This window comes from Narcine bancroftii, chromosome 2 (genome assembly GCF_036971445.1).
Source record: "Narcine bancroftii isolate sNarBan1 chromosome 2, sNarBan1.hap1, whole genome shotgun sequence".
Classification (NCBI taxonomy): domain Eukaryota; kingdom Metazoa; phylum Chordata; class Chondrichthyes; order Torpediniformes; family Narcinidae; genus Narcine; species Narcine bancroftii.
This window is the reverse complement of record NC_091470.1, coordinates 181,644,830-181,668,126: the sequence shown is the minus strand read 5'-3', so window position 1 is coordinate 181,668,126 and position 23,297 is coordinate 181,644,830. Positions and strand designations below refer to the sequence as shown.

Below are 23,297 nucleotides of genomic sequence, written 5' to 3'. Positions count from 1 at the left end.
GTGCAGTATGTGTGTGTGTGTGTTCCTGTTTGTGTGTGTGTGTGTGCCTGTGTGTTCCTGTTTGTGTGTGTGTGTGTGTGCAGTATGTGCGCTTGCGCCTGTATGTGTGTCTGTGTGCAGTATGTGTGTGTGTGTGCACCTGTGTGTGTTCCTGTTTGTGTGTGTGTGTGCCTGTGTGTTCCTGTTTGTGTGTGTGTGTGTGTGCGCCTGTGTGTTCCTGTTTGTGTGTGTGTGTGTGTGTGCGTTCCTGTTTGTGTGTGTGTGTGTGTGTGTGTGTGTGTGTGTGTGTGTGTGTGTGAGAGAGAGAGAGAGAGAGAGAGAGAGAGAGAGAGAAAGAAGACAGGAAAAATCGAAAGAGGGGAGAAGTGGGGGTGAGAAAGAGACAGAAAGGCTGACACCTCCCTTCCTCCTCCGCCCCCCATCTGACAAAGAGCGGCCGTCAGACCTCAAGGTTGCTGCACGTAAAAGTCCCGGAGGAAATTTTGCCCGAAGCACGAGTGGAATTTCCTACGCGGCGCTACATATTGCAACACTGTCGCCGCCCAGTTCTCACTGCAGTATCGGGCGGGGCTCCCTCCGCGCACTTCGCCGACCAGCGCTCGCTGTGCACAGAAGCTACCGGCAGAATTACGCCGATTAAAGGGGCTCCCCCTTTCACCACTGAGCTCCCTTCCAAGCACTGAGCTAAAGGATTATTTGGCGGTGAGTTACCCTTCGCTTTCTTGGCTTCGGTCTCCTAGTGCATCCCACTCCTTCACTGGGACCCCCACTCCTTCACTGGGACCCCCACTCCTTCACTGGGACCCCCACTCCTTCACTGGGACCCCCACTCCTTCACTGGGACCCCCACTCCTTCACTGGGACCCCCCTCCCCCCCCTTTCACTCCAATGCTCCTGGGATGTCAAATCCAGCGACCCTGGTGGCAAGATGAGGAGGGGGGCGGGTGGTGAGAAGGGATAATCCTCCTGGACCCATTGCTTAGTTGGGGACGTGTCCTACGAGCCAAGAGACATAAAACTCAGTGTAATATTGACCTGTCCATGATCCCTGAGATGAAAGGATCCAATTGACAAGGTCCTTGAGTCTTAAAGGCTACTGGATAAGTCATTGAATAAACCAGAAGCCAACCATATCTGGGTGCTGGGTCAATAACTCATGGAGCAGAGATGTCGACAAATTTCTTCAGTCAGAGGGAATCTGTGGAATGGAGGCTGGGTCATTGGGGGTATTTAAGACACAGATTGATAGGCTCTTGAATAGCCAGGGCATCAAAGGAGATGGGGAGACGGCCGGGCCGTGGGGCTGAGTGCCGAAATGGATCGGATCATGATTAAATAGGCTGGCCTATTTCTGCTCCTATGTCTTATGGCCAGGATCTACAGAGATCCACTGGCCCGATCTGATCCATTAGGATTCATGGGTGAATGATCCACAGTTCTAATGAACTAGTGACCAAATGGACAATTGATCAAGAGCAGCCATTCTCAATGGGTGCCATACGCCCTCCCCCTGGTGTGGTTCCCACAGAGGGCCTACCACGGACCTCCACTCCCTAAAATGATAGAATAAGAAGACAAAATGAACTGACCCAATGTGTAAAAGTAGCTGACACAATTTTCTTGTTTATTTTCATTGTGTGAGGACATTGTTTAATGGGTTTATTGTATTGTATATGTTGAACGTTTAGTGGGTAGGGAGGGGGGTGGGAAGGAGGGAGGGGGAAAATGACACTGTGTATATTCAAGAGGGAAATGTTTGTGTGTATTTTGGTTCATAGTGTGAAAAATAAAAAAATTCAAAAAAAAAAGAGAATGGCTGATCCCGGGGGCAAATGATCCCTTGGGAAGTTCTCCAGGACAAGTGCTCCAATGGAGGAATGATCGGGCCTTCCTTGTTTCTTGCCTGGATCATTCTTTTTGGTCCCCTTGCTTATTAAGGACAGAGTAGCACTGGAGGAGGTCTGTTGGAGGTTCGCCAGGCTTATTCCTGGGATGAAAGGGGTGTCTCATCAAAGGAGGCTCGACAGGGTGGATGTGGAGAAGCTTTACTGAGTGGGAGAGTATTGAGCTTGTGTTTCCAAAATGATCTTTTCTCAGGGTGGGGTGAATTGATGGAATTTTCTCCCGCTCGGATTTGTGGAGGCTCGTCAACAGGGGGTGATTAAGGCAGCGATAGGTGCGTATTTGAAAGGATGAGGAAGTGAGATTTCTGGAGGACTGCTGTGGAAATGGAAGCTTGAGTCCCAGTGAAGTCAGCCAGGTCTGAGGGCTTCCATCTGCCCCAAGTCCACCGTGCCATCTTGGTTTGTTCAGGTGTCATTGGAAAGCCTAGGATTTCTTATTCTTAGTAGAACCCCCCCCACAATGCTGGAGGGACTCAGCAGGTGAAGTACTTTCTAGATAAAGATACAGAACCGACGTTTCGGGCTTGTGTCGAACATCAAGGCATAAGCAAAAAGCAGGCGGGTGCCAAAGTGAAGGGGCACTTTGGGCTCCTACTTTGACGAAGGGCTCAAGCCCGAAACGTCAGTTCTGTATCTTTATCTTTGCTATATAAAGTCCACCAGTCGAGCTTCTCCAGCGTCGTGTTTAAACCTTAACCATGGTCTCTGCAGATTTTTGTATTTGACTTCTTTATTCCTAGCTTGATCTCGATCCAACATGTTCCTGTCAATGATGCTTACCCTGAAGCAAGGTTTCAACCCAAAATAACTACCCTCCTAGATGTTCGGTTGAGTTCCAGCAGTTTGTATTTTGCTCCGTGGTCTCTCTCTCTCTCTCTCTCTCTCTCTCTCTCTCTCTCTCTCTCTGTTCATGGACCCCTCTGGTTTACATGGCCTCTTCCTGCCAGCTGTTTTGCAGCACTGCATTTTGCCTGCTTGCCTGCCGGGCGCTTTTAACTGACAAAAAGTAAGGCAGCAACACCCCAATGGGCCGCAGATGCGGTGATTGATCCTCCCAAAATATTCCGTAAGGAAATTAAACTGGAGGTGGGGGAGGGCGTGCTTTTTTTGGAAGAAGAGCTGTCTTAACTGGGTCTGGTTGTGTGGGTCTTTAATTGTGCGGGGGGTGGGGGAGAATGAATTGCTGTACACATGTCTTGGAAGATGGCACTACAAATTGGGTTGCGTGCCCTCGTCTGGCCCCGAGCAGGCTTGGGTTTGGTGTAGGAGGGAGCTGGCAATGGGTCAGGTGCTGAACTTCACATCGGTCTTGGAGAGACCGCCGCTGTAATGAATCCAAGAGCTTTGTAAATGCTGGCTTCTCTTGCATATGTAGTGTGACTGCAGTGAAATAAAACTCACCGAAAGGCTGGAGAAACTCAGCTGGTCTTTTCAGCGTCCATAGGAGACAAAGATGCATCGCCGACGTTTCGGGCCTGAGCCCTTCCTCAAGGAATAAAATGGCTTTCCTTGAGGAAGGGCTCAGGCCCGAAACGTCGGCAATGTATCTTTGTCTCCTATGGACACTGAAAAGACCAGCTGAGTCCCTCCAGCATTTCGGCGTGTTTTTAACACACCAAAGGACCCATCGCACCCTGGGTCTCGCTCTCTTCACCCTCCTCCCACCATTGGGGGTGTGAGGTCAAGGGTGTGAAATTGCACCAGGCGGTTTCTTTCTTGAGCGAGCATGAGGAACTCCGATGGCATGAGTGGGAGAAAAAGAACATTTTTTTCCACCAACCCCCCCCCCCGCCCTGTTCATAGGTGCCTTCATACTAGGCTGTGTTGCAACCAGCCAGAATGCTCCGCTTGGAACATCTGCAGATTCCAGCCTCTGCGGACCCCCGTGTCTGTCCGAGAACCTGAGTGATTCCCGCCACAGGGCTCTCGTGCTGCCCTTGCTTGTACGAGCCGATACTTTTTCCCATTGCAACCCTTTACTCTGCAATTATACCCACTTTTCATGACTGCCTGAAGACACACACTCCCCTCCGCTATCAGATTTCTCAACGGGCAATGAATCCACAAACACTACCTAGCCTTTCCTCTTTTTTTTGCACTCTTTTTTTTTAAAAAAAACACAATGTAATTTATAGTCATTTTGCACCGTGTTCCACACGATACTGCTGCCGCAAAACAGCAAAGTTCATGACTCCTGAATAACCCTGGTTCCTGATTTCGATCCCTGATCCCTGATTCCGATCCCTGATTCCGATCCCTGATTCCGATCCCTGATTCCGATCCCTGATTCCGATCCCTGATTCCGATCCCTGATTCCGATCCCTGATTCCGATCCCTGATTCTAATGTCCTGCTCTTGATTCCTGATTCTGTTTCTGCATGAATCTGTCAGAGTTAATCTGTCAGACTGCCCGTGGAAGGACACTTCTCACGGAGCTGGGTGTAACATGAAAAATCAACTTCAAAACTTTCAAGTGAAGGGAACAAAAGAGAGGACAGCTTGTACTCCGATGCAAATACCAAGTGAGATCTAATTAAATGTATGGGGGTAAAAAAAATCAGACTTTTGTTCCTCTCCACACGAGAGGGAAACTTTAAAGAAATGGAAGTCGGCACAACACCCTGTGCTGTCGTGTTCGATGCTCTCTAAAATCAGAATCAAAAAAACTGAAATTTAAAACAAAAATTATGTGAATAGTTATTTCCTGTGAGCTTTCTGTATGGATGTTAGATGTGAAAAGATGTGTGGGACTTTTTTTCTTTCATTGGGCTGGGCTCAACATTCCACTGGAATGTACAGTGACATGTCAATGTGTTTCACTTTGATAAAACGAGAAACTTTTATGAACATGCCCCTGTTGACTGGAAGGATTAAGCATGGTCGGAACTGTTGGTGACTGAATCAAATTTTTCTGGGTTTGAGTCTTCATTCTAGAGATTCGAGGAAAACAAAACTCAAGGTTGACGGGGTCTTTGGGGGGAGGGAGGGGGAACACCTGGCGCTTCTCTGAAAGGGGAAGAGGCTTGTTCTCTCGCCGTTGTCCGGGTCAGTATTTCTCAGCGGAGGTAACCTGAACTCCGCCACACTGCTGCTTGTGCTGTAGAAGGGCTGTCCAAGGGAACTTGCAAGTGAGGCTGCAAAGCATTCAGGGTTGTTCGGGAAAGGAATGGGAAGGGTGCCACGCAAGTGCAAAGGCCTGGACGTGGGACAGTCGAAGTCCTAAAATCCAGACTGCTCGGGACAGTCTGGATTTTCCAGATTCTCAGGCAATTACATTTAAAGTTCAACTTTAAGGAGGAATAAAGAAGAGGCGAACAGGTACATGTCAGTTCATTCACTTGGAAACACAGCAAGCTTCATTTATCAAAAATAAAGCACTGAGCAAAAATAAAGCACTGGGCAAAAATATCAACATGAAATGTTTTCACTGCATGAAAGTGAGCAAGTAATGCTTTGAATGATATTTAAAATGAACATTGTGAAAGAAAAATTCAGCTTATAAATGAATTTCTTTGGGATAAGATTAATCCATATTAAGTGTGATTGCTTACGCATGCTAATTTTTGAGAGCTTTTGTTTAAAAACAGACCGCATGGTAACAGGCCATTTCAGCCTATCCAATTTACTCCCAATTAACCTAGAACGGTGCGAGGAAACTGGAGGAAAACCCATGCCGACATGGGCAGAATGTACAAACTCCTCCCAGACAGCGCGGGGTTTCAAACCCCGGCCGGGCCGGATTTTTGCACTTCTTCTCCAGACATGGGAAAGGTGCTTCCTGCGGTAGGGGAGTCTCAGACAAGAGGGGACAGGATGGAAAGGGCGGCCATTTGAAACAGAGACATGGAGGAATTTCTTTCACCCGGGAGCAGCGAACCTCTGGAATCTTGCTACCGTGGGCAGCTGGGGAGGCCAGGTCGTTGGGTGTGTTTATGGCAGAGGTCGATGGTCAGGGTATGGGGAGAAGGCAAGGGAGTGGGGCTGAGTGGGAGAATGGACCAACTCATGCTGGAATGGCAGAGCGGACTCAATGGGCTGAGTCGCCTTGTGTCTGCTTCTATGTCCGACGGTCTAATGTTTATCTACTCGATTTTAAGGTTCAGCAAGAGAAGGATTCGGACATGAGTTTGGACTTGATTCCTCTGAAGCAGAGCAATGCCCCTCACCTCCACAACAGGGTGTGTGTGGAGGTGATGAACTCGTTCCCAAGTACAACCGACGAGGAGAGGGACGGAGGCTACTTCACGCACGCTGACCGGAACTACAATCACAAGTATTACTGCGGCGCCTGTGGACAACTGATGAGGGACCCAGTTCAGACGGAATGCGGGCACAGGTTCTGCAAGGCATGCCACAAGACAGCACTGTACGTGGTCGTAGCACCCCGAATGATTACAGATTTGCCAGTGGGATAGAGCTGGGCCATTGAAATGATTTAAGGCATAGAACAGTGCAGCAGAGGTCCTTCAGCCCGCCATGTTGACTCGACCCATATAAAACTACCCTTTCCCTCCCTCACAGCCCATAACCCTCCATTTTCCTTACATCTATGTGTGTGGACAACACTTTCCTTATTCTAATATATCTTAATTTCAAAGTATCATCTTCCAAAGCATGAGTTGTGATATCCCAAATTTTGATCTCTTTAATCCAACAGATCAAACTCAGTGGCTGTTTCTTTATGTAGTTTTAATTCATTGATAGAACAGATAAACATTTTGTTTAGCTTCGCCACAAGACTTTCCTAACGGTGGATAACAAAGCATTTACTGTATAAAGAGAGATCTTTAGACTCTAATTACTTAAAAGTTGTCATAACAAAAGCAATATCTAAAGATCGCTATAAAACAAAGATATATAGAGAGACAAAAGGTACAAAATTTAAAAGAGATATAAAGCTTAAGAGATGCATGTGATAGTACAGATCTATCACCAATGTATATAGTGTATATAGTTACAGTATCTAGACTGTACTTACAGCGATTGGCTGAGAGCTTAGCCACGCCTACTATCTGGGCCTTAAAGGGTTGTGTCCCTAGCCAGGTCGGATCATTCCGAACTGGTCGGCCACCTGTGAAGAGCTCCTGTCTTTTGCTAATAAAAGCCTTGGTTTGGATCAACAAGTCTTTGATTCTTTCGACGAGCTCTACAATACAAAAATTCAAAGAAAAATTTCTCATGCTCATGCTTCCTTCACATCTTGTAGAATGAGAGAAAACCGTTAGCCTGGGCGGATATTTTGACATATTACATCATAGTCACTATGATAGCACCATAAACAATTGTTCTCTTAAAGAGACAGACACAAAATTAACCAAGAAGCAAAAACCTTTACTATGTGCCTGTCCAAGAGACCTTTAAATGTCTCCATTGTACCAGCCTCCACCGGCAATGCATTCCAGGCACCCATCACTCCGTGAACCTCCGAAGTTTCCCCAAATCTCTCATCTTAAAGAGATGGTACTGGCCATTGCCACCCTGGGAAAAGGGTGCTCGGTGGCCACCTACCAACACCTCTCTTCTTTCCTTTTCAATCTTTTTATTATATTGTAGGTAAACAATACATGAGGAGAACATCATCAAAATGGGGAAAAATTAATGAATATGTTCTTACCTCCTCAAACTAAAATCTTACAAAAAAAAAAGAAAAATTTTCATTATATAAAACCCTACCTAATCTAAAAATGCTGGGTAGCCTATCCTGAGAATTTATTCATAAAAATTAATCGGTCTGGTCTTTACCCACAAAGAGAAAATAAATTAAATATAGTCCGTTATGAAGAAGAATTCTACTAAGTCATGGAAATAGTTTAGGTCGCCAAGTCCCTTGAAAAATTTAACAGAAGTCTCAAATGAACGACCGCTAACTTTCTCTAACCCAGTGGTTCTCAACATTTTTCTTCCCACTCACACACCACTTTAAGTAATCCCTAGGCCATCGGTGCTCCGTGATCATTAAGGGACTGCTTAAGGTGGGATGTGAGTGGGAAGAGAAGGTTGGGAATCGCTGCCCTAGACCCAATTGTTACTGAAATAGTTTGCTTGAGAAAAATTGTCCTTGGCCCAATTCCTTTGGAATTCTGAAACTGTGGTACGATTAAAACAGTGGTTTTCAAACTTTTTCTTTCCACCCACGTACCACCTTAAGCAATCCCTCACTAATCACAGAGCACTGATGGCATAAGGATTACTTAAAGTGGGATGTGAGTGGAAAGTAAAAGGTTGAGAACCACTGCTCTAAACTTAAACATGACATAATTTGAAAGAGCCCCCGAGTCAAAGTAGGTGGATTAGAATCTTTCCATTTAAACAAGATCGCTCTTCTAGCCCACAACGGAGAAAAGGCTTCAACCCAATGTGTGGAAGGGGGAAACTTGTCTCCACCTCTGGAAGTATAATTCCAAAATGGTTTAGGTTGCAAACTGATATCCAGTATAGCTGGCAACATCTTAAAAATACTTTACCCAATACGTCTCCAAATCGAACAAGTTAAGAGAACCACTTCTGATTTACATCTATTATAAATGGGGCTAAAGTTAGAAAGAAATTCAGGCCAATTTGTCTTTCAACATATGATCCCGATGTAAATGCCTCTCATAAATGCTTTTTTGTAAAAAAAAATGTAGACGTATATCACAGTAACAGGCATTTCTACCAACGAACCCGATCAACCCCCCACTCCCACCACACATTTAGAAGGTTGGGAGGAAACTGGAGCGGACGGAGGAAATCCACGCACACACGGGGAGGATGACCAAACCCCTTACAGACAGCGCCGGGTTCGAACAGGCTCACTGACGCTGGGTTAACATTGCGTTAACTGCTCCTCTGTAATCTTTGGAATTTGCACATCTTCCCGCTTGATTTCCCCCCCCAACCCCCACCACCAGTTCCCTGGTTTCCTCCCATATCCAGAGATGTGCAACTAGGTTGGAAAATTGGCTGCTTGTAAAGGTCCGACGGGAAGCTGATGGGATTGTGTGTGAGAAAAGTGGTTGCTGGGATAAAATTCCTGCATTGTCATGTAATGAAACAGGTGTAATATTACACAAAGTAAAACACAAAAGCCTACAGACACCGTGATTGAAGTAAAAACAATGCTGGAGAAACTCAGTAGGTCAAACAACGTCATTTATATAGCAAAACTAAAGATACAGAACCAATGATTTGGCTTGTATTTGCATGCAATCTAATCTTCCTTGTTTCTCATCTGCCAACAGGAAAGAATTGAAGATGTGTCCCTCTTGCTTGAGGGAGAAAGACATATTGGAGAACGTTTCCATCGTGATGTTTGAAAAGGTAAGCAAAGGTGCTCCATTTAGCTTGAATGCCCACGAGTCGAATAGAGTGATTGTCCAGTGATCAACAGATCACATTGGAAATGCTCAGCAGGTCAGGCGGGGTGTGGGAATAGGAGGTGCCGGGGAAGGGGGGTTGGTGGAGGCAAACTCAGTAGCAGCATTGAAGATGCTTCTATGAAGAGCCGCACAATTAAGATACCTATCAGATTTTTATCAAACAAGGGAAAAGCCAGATTGGACTAGATTAGAATTAGATAAAATAGGGGAAAAGATACCTGAACACATATTATATAAATGGGATGAAAAATTGGTACAACATGGAAGTTCTCCAGTATTACATCATCTACTCAATATTTGGAAGAAGATTCATGTAGAAAGAAATAAAACAAATTATCAATTACCAAAACTAATATTGACGCAAAACAAGTTACTCCCTTTTACAATAGATAACCTTTCCTTTAGAGAATGGGAGAAAAAAGGGATCAAAAGAATAGAAAATTGTTTTTCAGGAAATAGATTATTATCCTTTGAACAAATGAAAGATAAATACAATATAACTCAAGATACAGTGCTGGCATATTACCAATTGAGATCCTACTTGAAGGACAAATTGGGAAGCAGTCTGAGGTTACCAGAGGGAAGTAACTTTGAATATGTGATTACAGATACAATGATAATCAAAAGATTTATAACAAATATGTATATTAAACTGCAAGAAAAGGAGAATGAGGAAACAAATGGTAAAACTAAACAAAAATGGGAACAAGATTTAAATATAAAGATAAAAAAGGAAACATGGGAGAAGTTATGTTCTGGAACGATGAGAAATACAATAAATACGAGGTTACGTATGATACAATATAACTGGATACACAGGCTATACATTACACCTCAAAAGTTAAATAAATGGGACCCAACAGTATCTGATAGATGTTTTCGATGTAAAAAAGAAATGGGAACAACAACTCATGCAATCTGGACATGTGAGAAAGTAGAAAAATTTTGGGAAGATCTAAACCAAATATTAAATAAAATTACAGAAAACAATATACCGAAGAATCCAGAGATCTTCCTCCTAAGTAACATAAAAAACAAAGAATTTGGAATTGATTTGGAGGATGCACAAAAAAGATTTGTTAAGATAGCTCTAGCCGTAGCAAAAAAATGTATTATGTCAACCTGGAAATCGGAAGATAATTTGAAAATACAACAATGGTATATAGAAATGAATAAATGTATTCCATTAGAAAAAAATAACATAGAGTTTAAGAAATAATATTGAAATATTTGAACAAATATGGGAGCCTTACATGAAACACAATAGCGAAAACCTACCAGGGACATTCACTACCTAAATTAATGAAAGGAGAAGGAAATGAAAAGAATTGACTCAGTGGAATTTCTTGTTTATTTTTATTGAATGACAACATTGTTTGACTGGTTTAATGTATCCTAGATTTTGTACTTTAAATGGACGGGAGGGGGGAGGTAGGGAGGGTGGGATGGGAGGAGGGAGGGGTGGGGGGAGAAAATGGCACTGTATATATTTGAAAAGGAAAAAGTGTGTATCATGGTTAATGTGGTTTATGGTGTGAAAAATTTAAAAAAAAAGATGCTTCTATGAAGAGAAACGAGAATGCAAGGAACAGAGGGACATGGAACAGAGGAGATAGTTAAATTTGGCATCTTCAGGGCAGATATTGCAGGTGGAAGGGCCTGCTCTGTGCTGTTCTGTAAAAACACACCGCTGGAGAAACTCTTTATATAGCAAAGATACAGAACCAACCTTTCAGGAGAGATCCTCTGAGAACTTAAATATGCCCCCCTCTCCACCTCTGATTCCCCCCCCCCCCCCTCAGTGATCATCGGATCTGGTTTTCCTTTTCTGAAGTCAACCATCAGCTCTTTGGTTTCGGTGACATTGGGTGCGAGGTGGTTGTTGGTGCCCCATTCGGCCAGGTTTTCAATCACCATCCTGTTTGCTGACTCATCGCCCCCCCCTCCCCCTTTTAATACAATCCTCTACTGTGTTATCGTCAGTGAATTTGCAGATGTGTCTTTCATCATTGCTCTTGAATTTGCATGGTTACCCCAATTTACAGCTGCTGGTTGGGGACTGGAACAATGTCTTTCTTTCCCTGGAAATGAACGTGGTTTGTAACTTGTGATGAATGACATCACCGTTGTTGACTCATTGTCACTGTCAATGCATTTCAGTGTTTTAAGGACCGGGCAATTGAAAAAGAGATCCTCAACCTGGAAGTTGCCTGTCCAAACCAGGGCTGCACGTGGACTGGTCCATTGAGGGAATTCGAGGTAAATCCTTTGCCTTTGTTTTACTGACACGATGCACCCTGGGGGCAAATTCCGTACATACACGTGCAAAAGTCGACACACCCTATCTTTTGGTCCAAAGTTCTGGTATTTTCCATTTCTCGCTTGTAAAAGTCGAACTCGTCTCTCGCCTTGGCCCCCGGGCTGCCTGCAGGCCAGAGCTCCCGACGCCTCGACTGCGGACTTTCCGCCCGTTCCCGGCTGCCCCGCCCGTCGGGGCTCCTGACGCGCCGACAGGGGCCTCCACAACTGCCCATGGCAACAGATCCCACACATTTACCACCCTCTGGCTAAGGAAATTCCTCTGTATCTCTGTCTGAAAGCGGACACCCTTCAATAGTCACCCTTGTGGCCGACTGTCCCATCTCCGTCAACTCTGTCATCGCCTTCCAACATTCAAAATGTTTCAATGAGATTCCCCCCACCCCACCCCCATTCTTCTAAACTCCAATGAGTACAGGCCAAGAGCCGTCAAACAGGCCTCATTTCATTTCCGGAATCAGCCTTGTGAATCCTCTCCAACATGAGCACATGTTGTTTTTAAACGAGGAGCCCAAAACTGCTCACAAAATGCTCCAAGTGAGGACTCACCAATGCCTCGTAAAGCCTCAATGAGCCATCTGCTTTGACGCAGTGGAGTCACGAGGGTTGGTGTCACCCAGAGCGGTAACCCATGGTGTCACCCCACCCCCCCCACCAAAATTGGGCCTTCTCCCATATCAGACCATACAGAATCCTTAGTAATGTTTTTTGTACAAATGTTACTCGTAATTCGTGAAGATCACTGAATGTATCGGTGACAGTAGTGAGGTAAACAACCAGCGCAATTAAAATAACACCTTTAAATTACAATATCACACTACTTCATTCTCAAAACGGTTATTGATGTCGGCCCACAAATACTAATGACCACAATTGTAGCTAAAACACCAGAAAATCTGACAAAAGCAGCGATTATAAAACACCAGCAGCAACAAAAACAACAGCGTTTGCTTGTGGAGACGAAACCATGGGACTCGAAGCGTCGTTGTCATTGGGTCATAACAGCTCTGACCGGAGGTTCAAAAAGTAAATGAGCATCGAGTTTTAGCCTCATGCGTCTATTGATAGATGTCAGCTGGGCTGACGAAAAATGTTTTTGTTGTTAGAACTAACTACGGGGATATTTTTATGAAAAAATAATACATTTCTGCTGAAAGACTGCTAAAAATTTTGTAGACAGTCATTTTGGTGACACCCCTTCTGATGGTGGTCCGCACCCCTCCCACGGTGACCCCAGTGCTTTGACAAACCATTACTGGTTCCTATTTATCACCGTGTTTGTCCTTGATGTTTCAGGAGAAGCACAAGATGAACTGTGAACAAAATCTCCAGAGGTGTCCCTTCAGTGTTGCTGGCTGTAAAGAAATGGTGAGTGTCCGATCATTTGTGCTGTTGAACAAAACCGTATTCTAGCCCAGGACAGTAAGCAGGGCTACCTGTTTATTCATGACTTTGGGACATCCCTATCTGCTGTAAAATAATCAAAGTTCTCCTTCGAAGCCGGACGGTCACGAGTTGCAAAACACAAATGGGCTGGGGAGAAACTCAGCAGGTCGTGTAGCGTCCATAGGAAGTCGAGGGTAGCCAGCATTTCAGGCCTGGGCCCTTCATCAGGCGTAAAAGAAGAAACCAGTCAGATGCCTGAATAAACAGATGGGGAGAGCAGGGAGGCAGATGGGAGGGTGGCTGAGAAGTGATGGAGGGGAGAGGGCTGAAGGTAGCTCTCTGATAGAAGGGAAGGGGTTGGGAGGGAGCTGGAGTGAAGGTGACAAAGGGAAATGGTGTCCAATTTGTACACGACAAGCTTTCCCATATCTCTGACTGCTCGGGGACAAAACATTGGCTTGCCACTTTTTAAAAGATTCGCCGGCCTAGTTAGTGTCGCAGTTACAGCACCAGCAATTGGGACCGGATTTCGAATCCCACACTGTCGGTAAGGAGTTAGTACATTCTCCCTGTGCCTGCGTGGGTTTTCCCCGCGGGCTCTGGTTTTCCCCCTTGAAACGTGCCAGGGGTGTAATTGGGCAGCATGGAAGAGCCCGTCACCGTGCTGTGTATCTAAAACCTAAAAAAGAAATTCTGGATAAATTAAATTTAGACATTACGCACGGTATCAGGCCCTTCCACCCACGAGCCCGTGCCGCCCAATTACACTCAAATGACCTACAACTCCCAGTACGTTTTGAACGTTGGGAGGAAACCCCTGCAGACACGGGGTTACTTTTGCACTTTATTGAATTTTTCTCTCTGCCTTTCAAAGTCAGTTTGTTTACTTTTCTTTATTTGTTTCCCTGTGTACCTTGAGTACAGATTTTTTTTTTGCACTACCAATTAGTGGTAATTCTGCCGCGCCCGCAGGAAAAAGAATCTCAGGGATGTTACATGATGTCATGTATCAAGAAATCTGAAGAGCCTTTCTAAACTGCAACATTTACTGAGCTGCCCCCAACTTTGTCTCTGCAGATTTCCAGTCACCAGATGGATGAACACATTCAGGCCTCTGTCCAACACCACCTCAACTGCATTCTCCGGTGCCTCCAGGAAATCAAGAAGGTGCCCAGCGAAAGTCTCACCCCCAAGGGAACAATTGAAGATTTGAAGATTGAGGAGACAAAGCCCCCTGAGTGGCGAAAGGAGCTGTCACAGGGAGAGACGGCCCAGGAAGAACTGAAAGTGAAGCTACAGACCTTCGAGAACATTGTCACCGTGTTAAATCGGGAAGTGGGACACACGCTGAATACCGTGTCGGAGCGGGAGAAGTGGATCAAGGAGCAAGACAGTGAGATTGCACAGCTGAAACGCAAGGTAAGCATTCAGAGGGGTGTTACTGTCCACAATGAAATCGGGCAATGAACAGAGGGCATGCGAGTCAGAATCGGAATTTATTGTCATGAACGTGCCACAAAATTTGTTGTTTTGCGGTAGCGTCTCGGGGCAAACATGTCATTTCAAAAATAAATAAATTGTGCAAGAAAATAGGAGAAAGCGAGGTGGCATCTGGTGTTCATTCGGGAATCTGATGGCAGAGGGGAAGAAGCCGTCCTTGTGCCGCTGGGTGCTCGTCTTTGGGCTCCTGCCTCAAGCCAACGTCCTCGATGGAGTGGAAACTGGTGCCCATGATGCTGCAGGCCGAGTTAACCACCCTCTGGAGGTTTTTTCCCCTGTCCTGTGCATTGGTGCCTCACCTCAATCAGAGATGCAGACAGTTGTCCTCTATTGTATACCTTCAGGAATCTTTGAGAGTCTTTGGTGACGGACCAAATCTCCTCAAAATCCTCACAAAGATTGCATCAACATGGAGGCCCCAAGACTGATCCTCAGGGATTTGAAGTGCTTGACCCTCTCCACCACTGTCCCCTCGATGAGGACTGGGTCGCGCTCCCCTGACTCCCTCCTGAAGTCCACAATCATCTCCTTAGTTTTTCCAACGCTGAGCTCAAGGTCGCAGTTGTGACACCCACTCAACCGGCTGATCCATCTCCACGATGAAAGGCCGATTTCATGAGGGATCAGTTCAGATTGACACATCAACCAATCCCCATATTAAAAAAAAATAGAAAAGCACTGGAGAAACTCTGGGCATTTTGCAACCACCGGTAGATAAAACTGTCCAATTCTAATACATCAGAGAAAAATAAAACAAATGAGCTGAAATTAGCACAATTAATGGAGTGAAAATCCGTCTGCATATTGTAGTGAAAACAGACAGTAAATGCTGGGAGAACTCGGCTGTCTCGCAGCACCCATAGGAGGTAAAGGCCTGAGCCCTTCTTCAAGGTAGAAGCAAAGAACAGCCTGAATAAAGAGTGGAGAGAGAAAGGGGGAGGAAGAGTCCAGACCAAAAGCTAAAAGGTCGCATTCCCTTGCTGACATGACTGTCCATGGACTAGTGCACGGCTGGGCTGTGGCCACCACAAATTAGAGGAACAATACCTCATCTTCTGTCTTGGCGCCCTCCAACCTGATAGCATTAACAGCGGATTCCCCGGTTTCAATTAAACCTCTCACCCCCACCCCATCTTCTTCCCCTTGTCGCCTTGCCCACAGCTGTGCCTCTCCCTTCTTCCCCTTTCCCAGAACCAAAACCAACTCTCACCTTTCCTCATATCCTATCCAATTAACACCTATTGGCTGTCGGTCTGGACCCCTCCCCCCCCCCCCCCGCTTGTGGTGCCTGTATTTATGTTTGGGTGTGTTAGGGCACACCCTTTGCTGATTGTGCCTGAGGCTCCTCTCGCGGACCCCTGAATAAAGGCGACAGCCCCCACCTCAGTCCAGGACAGTTGACCGGCATGGACGGACGTCCACTCTGCTGTGAATAAAAGGCTATCAGTTTCTCTACAGCTTCTAGTCCTTGAAGTTATTAATGGTGCATCAATGCCTTCTTGTTTTTTGCCTACATCTTGAAGAAGGACTCAGGCCCGATATATCGGTTATGTATCTTTACCTCCTATGGATTCTGGAAGACCACCGGACTTCATTCAACATTTCTATGTGTTTTTAGTACATTTAATCTTGAATCCCACGGGTCAAAATGGGAACTAGAGGGCTCAATGTGACTTTAAAACACTAGAATAGTAGAGTATGTATCAAGACAAGCCAGCAAGGATCTTTGCCGTGCTCAGTAGTGACCTTTCTGAAATCTCCTTATCAGGTTCGACAGAACGAGAAGTCCATTTACCTCAAGGATGTGGTGATCGCGGAACTGCAGTTACACCTTGAAGTCTTGGAGAACACATCACATGATGGGAGTTTTACCTGGCGGATCTCTGATGTCTCGAGGAAGATGAAGGATGCTAGAGATGGAAGGACTACCTCAGTTCTTTCCCCACGTAAGGTTTCTTGACAGTTCTGCAAGCGGAATTTTAAGATGTTTAGAATTAGTATCATACATGGCCTTACACCCTCCATATCACCCCTTTCCCCGCATACCCTCCATATCACCCCTTCCCCGCACACCCTCCATATCACCCCTTCCCCGCACACCCTCCATATCACCCCTTCCCCGCACACCCTCCATAACACCCCTTCCCCGCACACCCTCCATATCACCCCTACCCCGCACACCCTCCATATCACCCCTACCCCGCACACCCTCCATATCACCCCTTCCCCGCACACCCTCCATATCACCCCTTCCCCGCACACCCTCCATATCACCCCTTCCCCGCACACCCTCCATATCACCCCTTCCCCGCACACCCTCCATATCACCCCTTCCCCGCACACCCTCCAAATCACCCCTCCCCGAACACCCTCCATATCACACATGCTTGCAGGAATAAAGCACAACAAAAATGCTAAGTGTTTATGTCCAGACCTTTTGACTTGCACGGTCAAACTGCTATCACATCAGGTTCATTCTCATATAGTGAGAAGGGTTCGTTTTGTGAGCAGTCAAGCAAGGGCAGCACGGTCAGCGTGACCCTATTACAGAAACATCGAATCCAGCACTGTCTGTAAGGAGTTTCTATGTCTTCCCTCTGAAGGCATGTTTCCTCTGGATGCTCTGGTTTCCTCCCAGCTTCCGGAGCATACTGGGGTTGTGGGTTAATTTGGGGGATTTGGGCGGCACAGGCTCATGGGCCGGAAGGTCCTGTTACTGTGCTGTACGTCTAAATTAAATGAAAAATTAAAGTCAACTCTAATGTGCACAAAGTGAAAGATCGAGAGCACATTACGGTGTGCGGTGTTCGCAGTGAAAAAAGATTATTCAGTGCAGGGTAAGGGCTGCATGGGAACACGAGGTTCATTCAGGAGCCCAATGGCTGCAGGGAAGAAATTGTCTTTGAACCTTTGGTTTAAATTTAGACATAAAACACAGTAACAGGCCCTTTTGGCCCACTAGCCCGCACTGCTCAATTGTACCCAACTAACCTTCAACACCCCCTGGTACCTTTTAGAGGGTGGGAGGAAACCGGAGCCCCCAGGGAAAGCCCGTGCAGACGCAGGAGAACCTTACGGACAGTGCAGGATTCGAACCCTGGTCCAAATCGCTGGCGCTGTAACAGTGCTGTTTTCACCGCTACAGTAGCCTGATTGATTAGTTAAGAATAGATGGAGGGCTCAGTTGTGGCTGGTGGGTGGTGTTCATGAGCGGAGTTCCGGGCTGCCAACTTATCGATGGTCTTTCTCTCCACCTCCTCCCACATCCCCCCCACTTTCCAGCGTTTTACACGTCTCGCTGTGGCTACAAGCTGTGCCTGAGGATGTACTTGAATGGTGATGGGCTCGGGGCCAACACTCACCTCTCTCTTTTCCTGGTGATAATGAAGGGCAAATATGATCTCATCTTGGAGTGGCCTTTTAGCAAAAAGGTAAACGAGCTTTGGAAACAAAGTGGGAGATCACTTCAAGAGGATGCCAGACTTTCCTTTGGGTTGTGTCTGGGGGAGTGGAAAAATTGATTGTCATAAAAGAGGTACACTGGCACCACCAGGTTCAGTAACAGCTGCTACCACACCACCCACAGACTCCTCAACAACAAACTCAATCAGGGACTCATTTAAGGACTCGTTTTTGCACTTTACTGATTTTTTTTCCCCCTTCTCTATATCGCACATTAAGTTTGTTGACATGTTGAGTATTTTTTTAAAAAAATGACCAATAAGTGGTCATCCTGCCTGGCCCACAGGGAAAAGAATCTCAGTGTTGTACTTGAAGTCACGTATATACTCTAACAATAAATTTAATCTTTGAAGAGAGTGACTTAACCCTTTGCACTCGAACCATTTTTAACCTTTCATAATATACACTTCGGACTGGGTCCACAGGTAAACTATGGTACGAACCAGCTGGTGGGTAGGTATAAAACCCGTCCCGGAAAACAGGGACGTGGAGTATGTGGGCCTGTTGGTAGTCCTTGAAAACTGGGACACGGAGCATATGAAAACAGGGATATGGAGTCCAAAGGGATTCTCAATGGGGGCTACAGCACATTAAAGTGGGGTGAGCATGGACTGAAATCTTAACTTTTTTTAACATAGATTAGTATTTGAGGAACCAACTCAACTCGACCAATTCACAGCGACTCTTGAGCAGAGTCTGAAGGGGACCATAGCCAAAAGTAAAAGGTTGCGAATAGCTGGCTTAAACACTACAAAGCATCATCTTATATTAGCGTGAGGTCCATACAAGAGCCTGATCAGAGCAGAAACTGTCCTTAAATCTCGAGGCACATTTTCAGACTCATGCACCTCCTGCCCAATGGTAGGGAAAGGGTGTGGGACTGGGGTGGGAATGGGACCTGCTTGCCCGAGGCAGTGGGAGGTGAAGATGGAGTCGAAGGAGGGTGGGGAGAATTTATTTTTAAAGGAAATTAATGCTGGAAGATGGTCAGCATGGCTTTGGTGGGGTGAAGGGTCTATGTGTGCACTGTGTGGTTCCTTGCTGAATGGTTTTCCTCTTTCCTTTCCTCCAGGTGACCTTCAAGCTGCTGGATCAGTGCAACAGGGACCACCACGTCATCTCGGCCTTCAAGCCAGACATCAACTCTGCCTCCTTCCTCAGACCCACACGGTCCATGAACGTTGCCAGTGGCTGCCCACAGTTCCTGACTCTCGCCCACCTCCGCTCCAACTGGCACCACTACGTGGCGGAGGACACCATGTTCATACAGGCTATCGTGGAGGGTTAGAAGCCTCGTACGCCATGCTGACCTTAGCCAGAAGAGACCTGGGATGAGGGAGAGGGAGGGTGGAGGCACCTTACTCTGCCTGAGGTGGACAATAGATGACACAAGAGACTCAAGTGCCCCAACAATGAGAGCTGGCACCATTTTCACTCCCTCTTTGAAATCTTGGAACTCTGAACTGCACTTTCATCACACTTACCGTGGAATAGTCGACCCTCCACCTTCTTTTCATCCAAAAATCAGATGCTTTTGTATGATCATTGTAAAAGTAGAATTCCCTCCCCCTAATTTTGGCCCCAACCACCCTGCTCATTCGAGCCCCCGACGCCCTGGCCACCCTTCCCATTTGAGCTCCCGACCACGATCCTCGCCCCAGCTGCCCATCCATCCCGAGTTCCCTGCACCCCGGCTGCCCACCCATCCAATCTCCCGACCGCGGATCCTTGACCCGGTCGCCCACGCATCCAAACTCCCGATGCCCCAACCATGGACTTTCCACCCAGTCCCAGACATCCGAGCTCCCGACGCCTTCAACGTTGCAGGTACTTACCGAGAAAGTGGACCAAAAAATGCAACTATTACAGAAGTATATATAGTATTTTTATTGCTGTGATCTCAGATGTCTATTTTTTTAAGTAAATAATATTAAATTGTTTAATCACTGATGCTGAGATAAGGAAGACGATGCGTGGAGCATCAATGCTTGATGGGCTGAATGGCTTCATGAGGTGTTGTACTTTCCAATTGACATAATAGAAGCAGTGGGTTCAATGTGAATACGATTGTGACCAATCTTCCCCAGGATTCTTGTCCTCCTCTCTATTCCCCATGGCACCCAACTGGCCCATCAGATAGGCATTGATCTACCTCTTCTGGAAGTGGTCCTCGGTTGGTTCAGGCTACAGAGATCTGCATGCTTACCAAAGTTTGCAATGGGCACTACTTTCAGCTCACTTGCAATCGGGGGGCTTGGGCAAATGATTTTTAAATTAAAAAGAAATTTAGACATTTACCACAGCAATAGGCTCTTCTGGCCCACGAGCCTGTGCCACCCAATTCCACCCAATTGACCTTCAGCCGCTGGTCAATTTTGAAGGGTAAGGCGAAACGGGAGCACCTGGAGGAAACCTGCACAGACACAGGGAGACCATACAAGCTGCTTGCAGAGAGCACCCGGTCGTGGGCTCTGAAACAGCGTAGAGCTAACAGGAAGCAAGGAAATAGATTGCTGGGGCACTGGCAATGAACTGGGTGGAATTTCCATGCTGGAGTCTGATCAGGAGATTTTCTTTCAAAGTTCTCTCCCACGATCCAAAAACATGCAAGCAGCTGTAAATTGTCCCTGGTGAGTGGTAGAAACTTGAAGGTTTGGGGGGGGGTGTGGTTTGAAGGGAGAGCAGAGAAATTGGAATGAGTTGGGGTGGAATTGGCATTAAGGGATTGCTTTTTTCGATCAGTGCAATCTCCAAGGGCCAAAGGGTCCCTTTGACTCAATCTTCCTCCATCCAACAAATGAAAGGGCATCGTCGTGACAAGGGAGACTGCAGTTGCAGGTATCTTGAGGAAGAGAAAAGCAAGAGGCTGGAGGAACTCAACGGACCAGGCAGCATCTGTGGAGGGAATTTTGGGAAGCCTGGCGGCTGAGAAAGAAGAGGAAGTCGGGGAGTGTTAAATAGTGGGGGAGAGTCAGTAGGTGATAGATGGAGCTAGGAGGGGTCAAGGATGATGGACAGGCAAGCGCAGGGTGAAGGGTGATGGACTGATGGAGCCTAGTGGGGGAGGGATGGATGATGGACATGTGGAGCCCAGTGGGGGAGGGGTGAAGGATGATGGACAGTAGGAGTGCAGAGGGGGAGGAGTAAAGGATGATAAACAGATGAAGCCCGGTGGGGGAGGAGTAAAGGATGATGGACAGTAGGAGTGCAGAGGGGGAGGAGTAAAGGACGATAAACAGATGAAGCCCAGTGGGGGAGGAGTAAAGGATGATGGACAGGTGAAGCCCAGTGGGGGAGGAGTAAAGGATGAGGAGTGCAGAGGTGGAGGAGTGAAGGATGATGGACAGGTGGAGCCCGGTGGGGTGACGGATGAAGGAGCCCAGTGGGGGAGGAGTGAAGGATGATGGACAGCTGGAGCACAGTTGGAGGGGCATATTAGTGATAGGTGAAAGAAATAAAGCAAAAGACCAAAAGACAGATGGAGCCAGAAAAAGGGAGGGAGCATAGGGGGAGCGGGAAACAAAGGTGGAGGTAATTAACAGAACCAATTACATAGGGAAGAGCGATCGAGAGGTTACGTCAGGATGAATAAAAGTTTGGGGGAAGGTGGTCAATTTCAGGTTAAGAACAGCATTACAATCTTGCCCAGCGCATTGCAAAGTGACAGAGCGACTTATCAGTTTTTATCCGGGAAGCAGCTAAAGGGTGGCTCATCCACTGGAACACAGAGGGCACGAAATAACGTCACAATACACCCAAGTTGCAGTCACTTACTGCCTTGTTAGCTCCTGGCCTGACTGATGGGGGAATTGCCTGGGGTCACTTTATCCAGATTTTGCCTTTCTAATTTATGAGATTACAATGTTGGTTTGATGTTGGATTTTAATATTTAAACCATTCAATATTTACACAATTAAAACACTATGCTTTTTTAAATCTGTGAAGTGTGAATTGTTTTAAATTTTAAAGTCGTACAGCATGGTAATAGGCCCTTTCGGCTCACGAGCTCATGCTGCCCAATTAAGGTGCAACCCCCAGTACGTTTTGAAGGGTGGGAGGAAACCGGAAGAGGCGGTGCTTTAAGAAAGCAGCCTCTATCAACCTTTTTCTTTCCACTCACATACCACTTTAAGTATTCCCTATGCCATAAGTGCTCTGTGAGTGGGAAGGGAAGGTTGAGAATCATGGCTCTATCCTCAAGGACCCCCACCCCCCAAGCCATTCCCTCTTCACTCTGCTGCCTTCGGGAAGGAGGTACAGGAGCCTAAAGATGAGCACCCAATGGGTCAAAATCAGTTTCTTCCACGCCAGCAGATATCTGGACAATTCATTGTCAATTGGACAATTGACACCTTCATACCAGACAGGGAAGAAACCAGTCAGAATGAAGAGCGCATGGCCTGGGTGGTGGGGGTCTTTGAGGATAGGCTTCCCTTTTAAAACACTGCCTCGTGTAGATGTCCTTTATGGAGTGAAGTCTGATGCCTGTGATGTCACAGGCCAAGTTAACAACCCTCTGGAGTTTATTCTTGTCCTGAGAGTCGGCACCTCCGTACCAGGCAGTGATGCAATCAGCCAGAAGGCTCTCCACGGTCCACGTGTCGAAGTTTACTCGAGTCTTCGGAGACAGACCGAATCGCCTCAGACACCTCACAAAGTATAGCCGCTGGCGAGCCTTCTTTGTGATTGCATCAATGTGGAGGCTCCAGGACAGATCCTCGGGGATGTTGACACCTAGGAATTTGAAGTTCTTGACCCTCTCCACTACTGAGCCCTCGATAAGGACTGGGCTGTGTTCCCCTGACAAGCTCAGGTTGCCGATGAATCAAACAGGTGTCTGTGCGGCTGCAGAAGTACTGGAGGCGAATCCATGGACACGATGTCTCTGAGGGGACTCTCTTTCCCTTACTGTTTGGGGTGCCAGGGCAACCCTAACCGCGACTCTTACTTTGCCTTACGGCAGGCAAAAGCTTTACAGATCTTGTGTGTATAACATTCTTGTGTTATTGCACAACAAAAGGAATGTTGATCTTTAAAAAGTATGGAGGAATTTGGGGAAAGCACCTAGATCTGCAGTCCCAAGCTCAGGTTTAAAGGGTAGAAGGGAAGCTGGAAAACAACCAGCTGGATCGATAAGAAGGTTTAATTTCAAGGAGCAGTGCATACGTTGACATCCACCCCGCCCAGTGAATCAGTGTGCAGGCAGCTGATAACTTTGGTCCGCACAATGAATCTCCATCTGTTGTTGATTTCTCGGAGGGTTTAGGGCCCCTACTTTTCAATTTCATAGAACAGCTGGTTCAGGAACTCTGCACATTATTTATGACTGAATATTTACAGTGCCATCTGTAATGTTTGGGACAAAGAC

General features: G+C 46.5%; 1 protein-coding gene across 1 annotated transcript; it reads left to right on the top strand.

Annotated features, from left to right (window-relative positions):
- The first annotated feature begins 529 nt into the window (after nt 1–529).
- Nucleotides 530–21,865, top strand: LOC138754734 (TNF receptor-associated factor 2-like). The gene is made up of 9 exons (XM_069919493.1): nt 530–702; nt 6,002–6,270; nt 9,125–9,203; nt 11,423–11,521; nt 12,878–12,949; nt 14,045–14,386; nt 16,236–16,413; nt 17,750–17,898; nt 19,002–21,865. The coding sequence occupies exons 2-9, from the start codon at nt 6,026–6,028 to the stop codon at nt 19,215–19,217; spliced, it is 1,380 nt and encodes a 459-aa protein (XP_069775594.1). The 5' UTR covers nt 530–702; nt 6,002–6,025; the 3' UTR covers nt 19,218–21,865.
- Nucleotides 21,866–23,297: the final 1,432 nt, after the last annotated feature.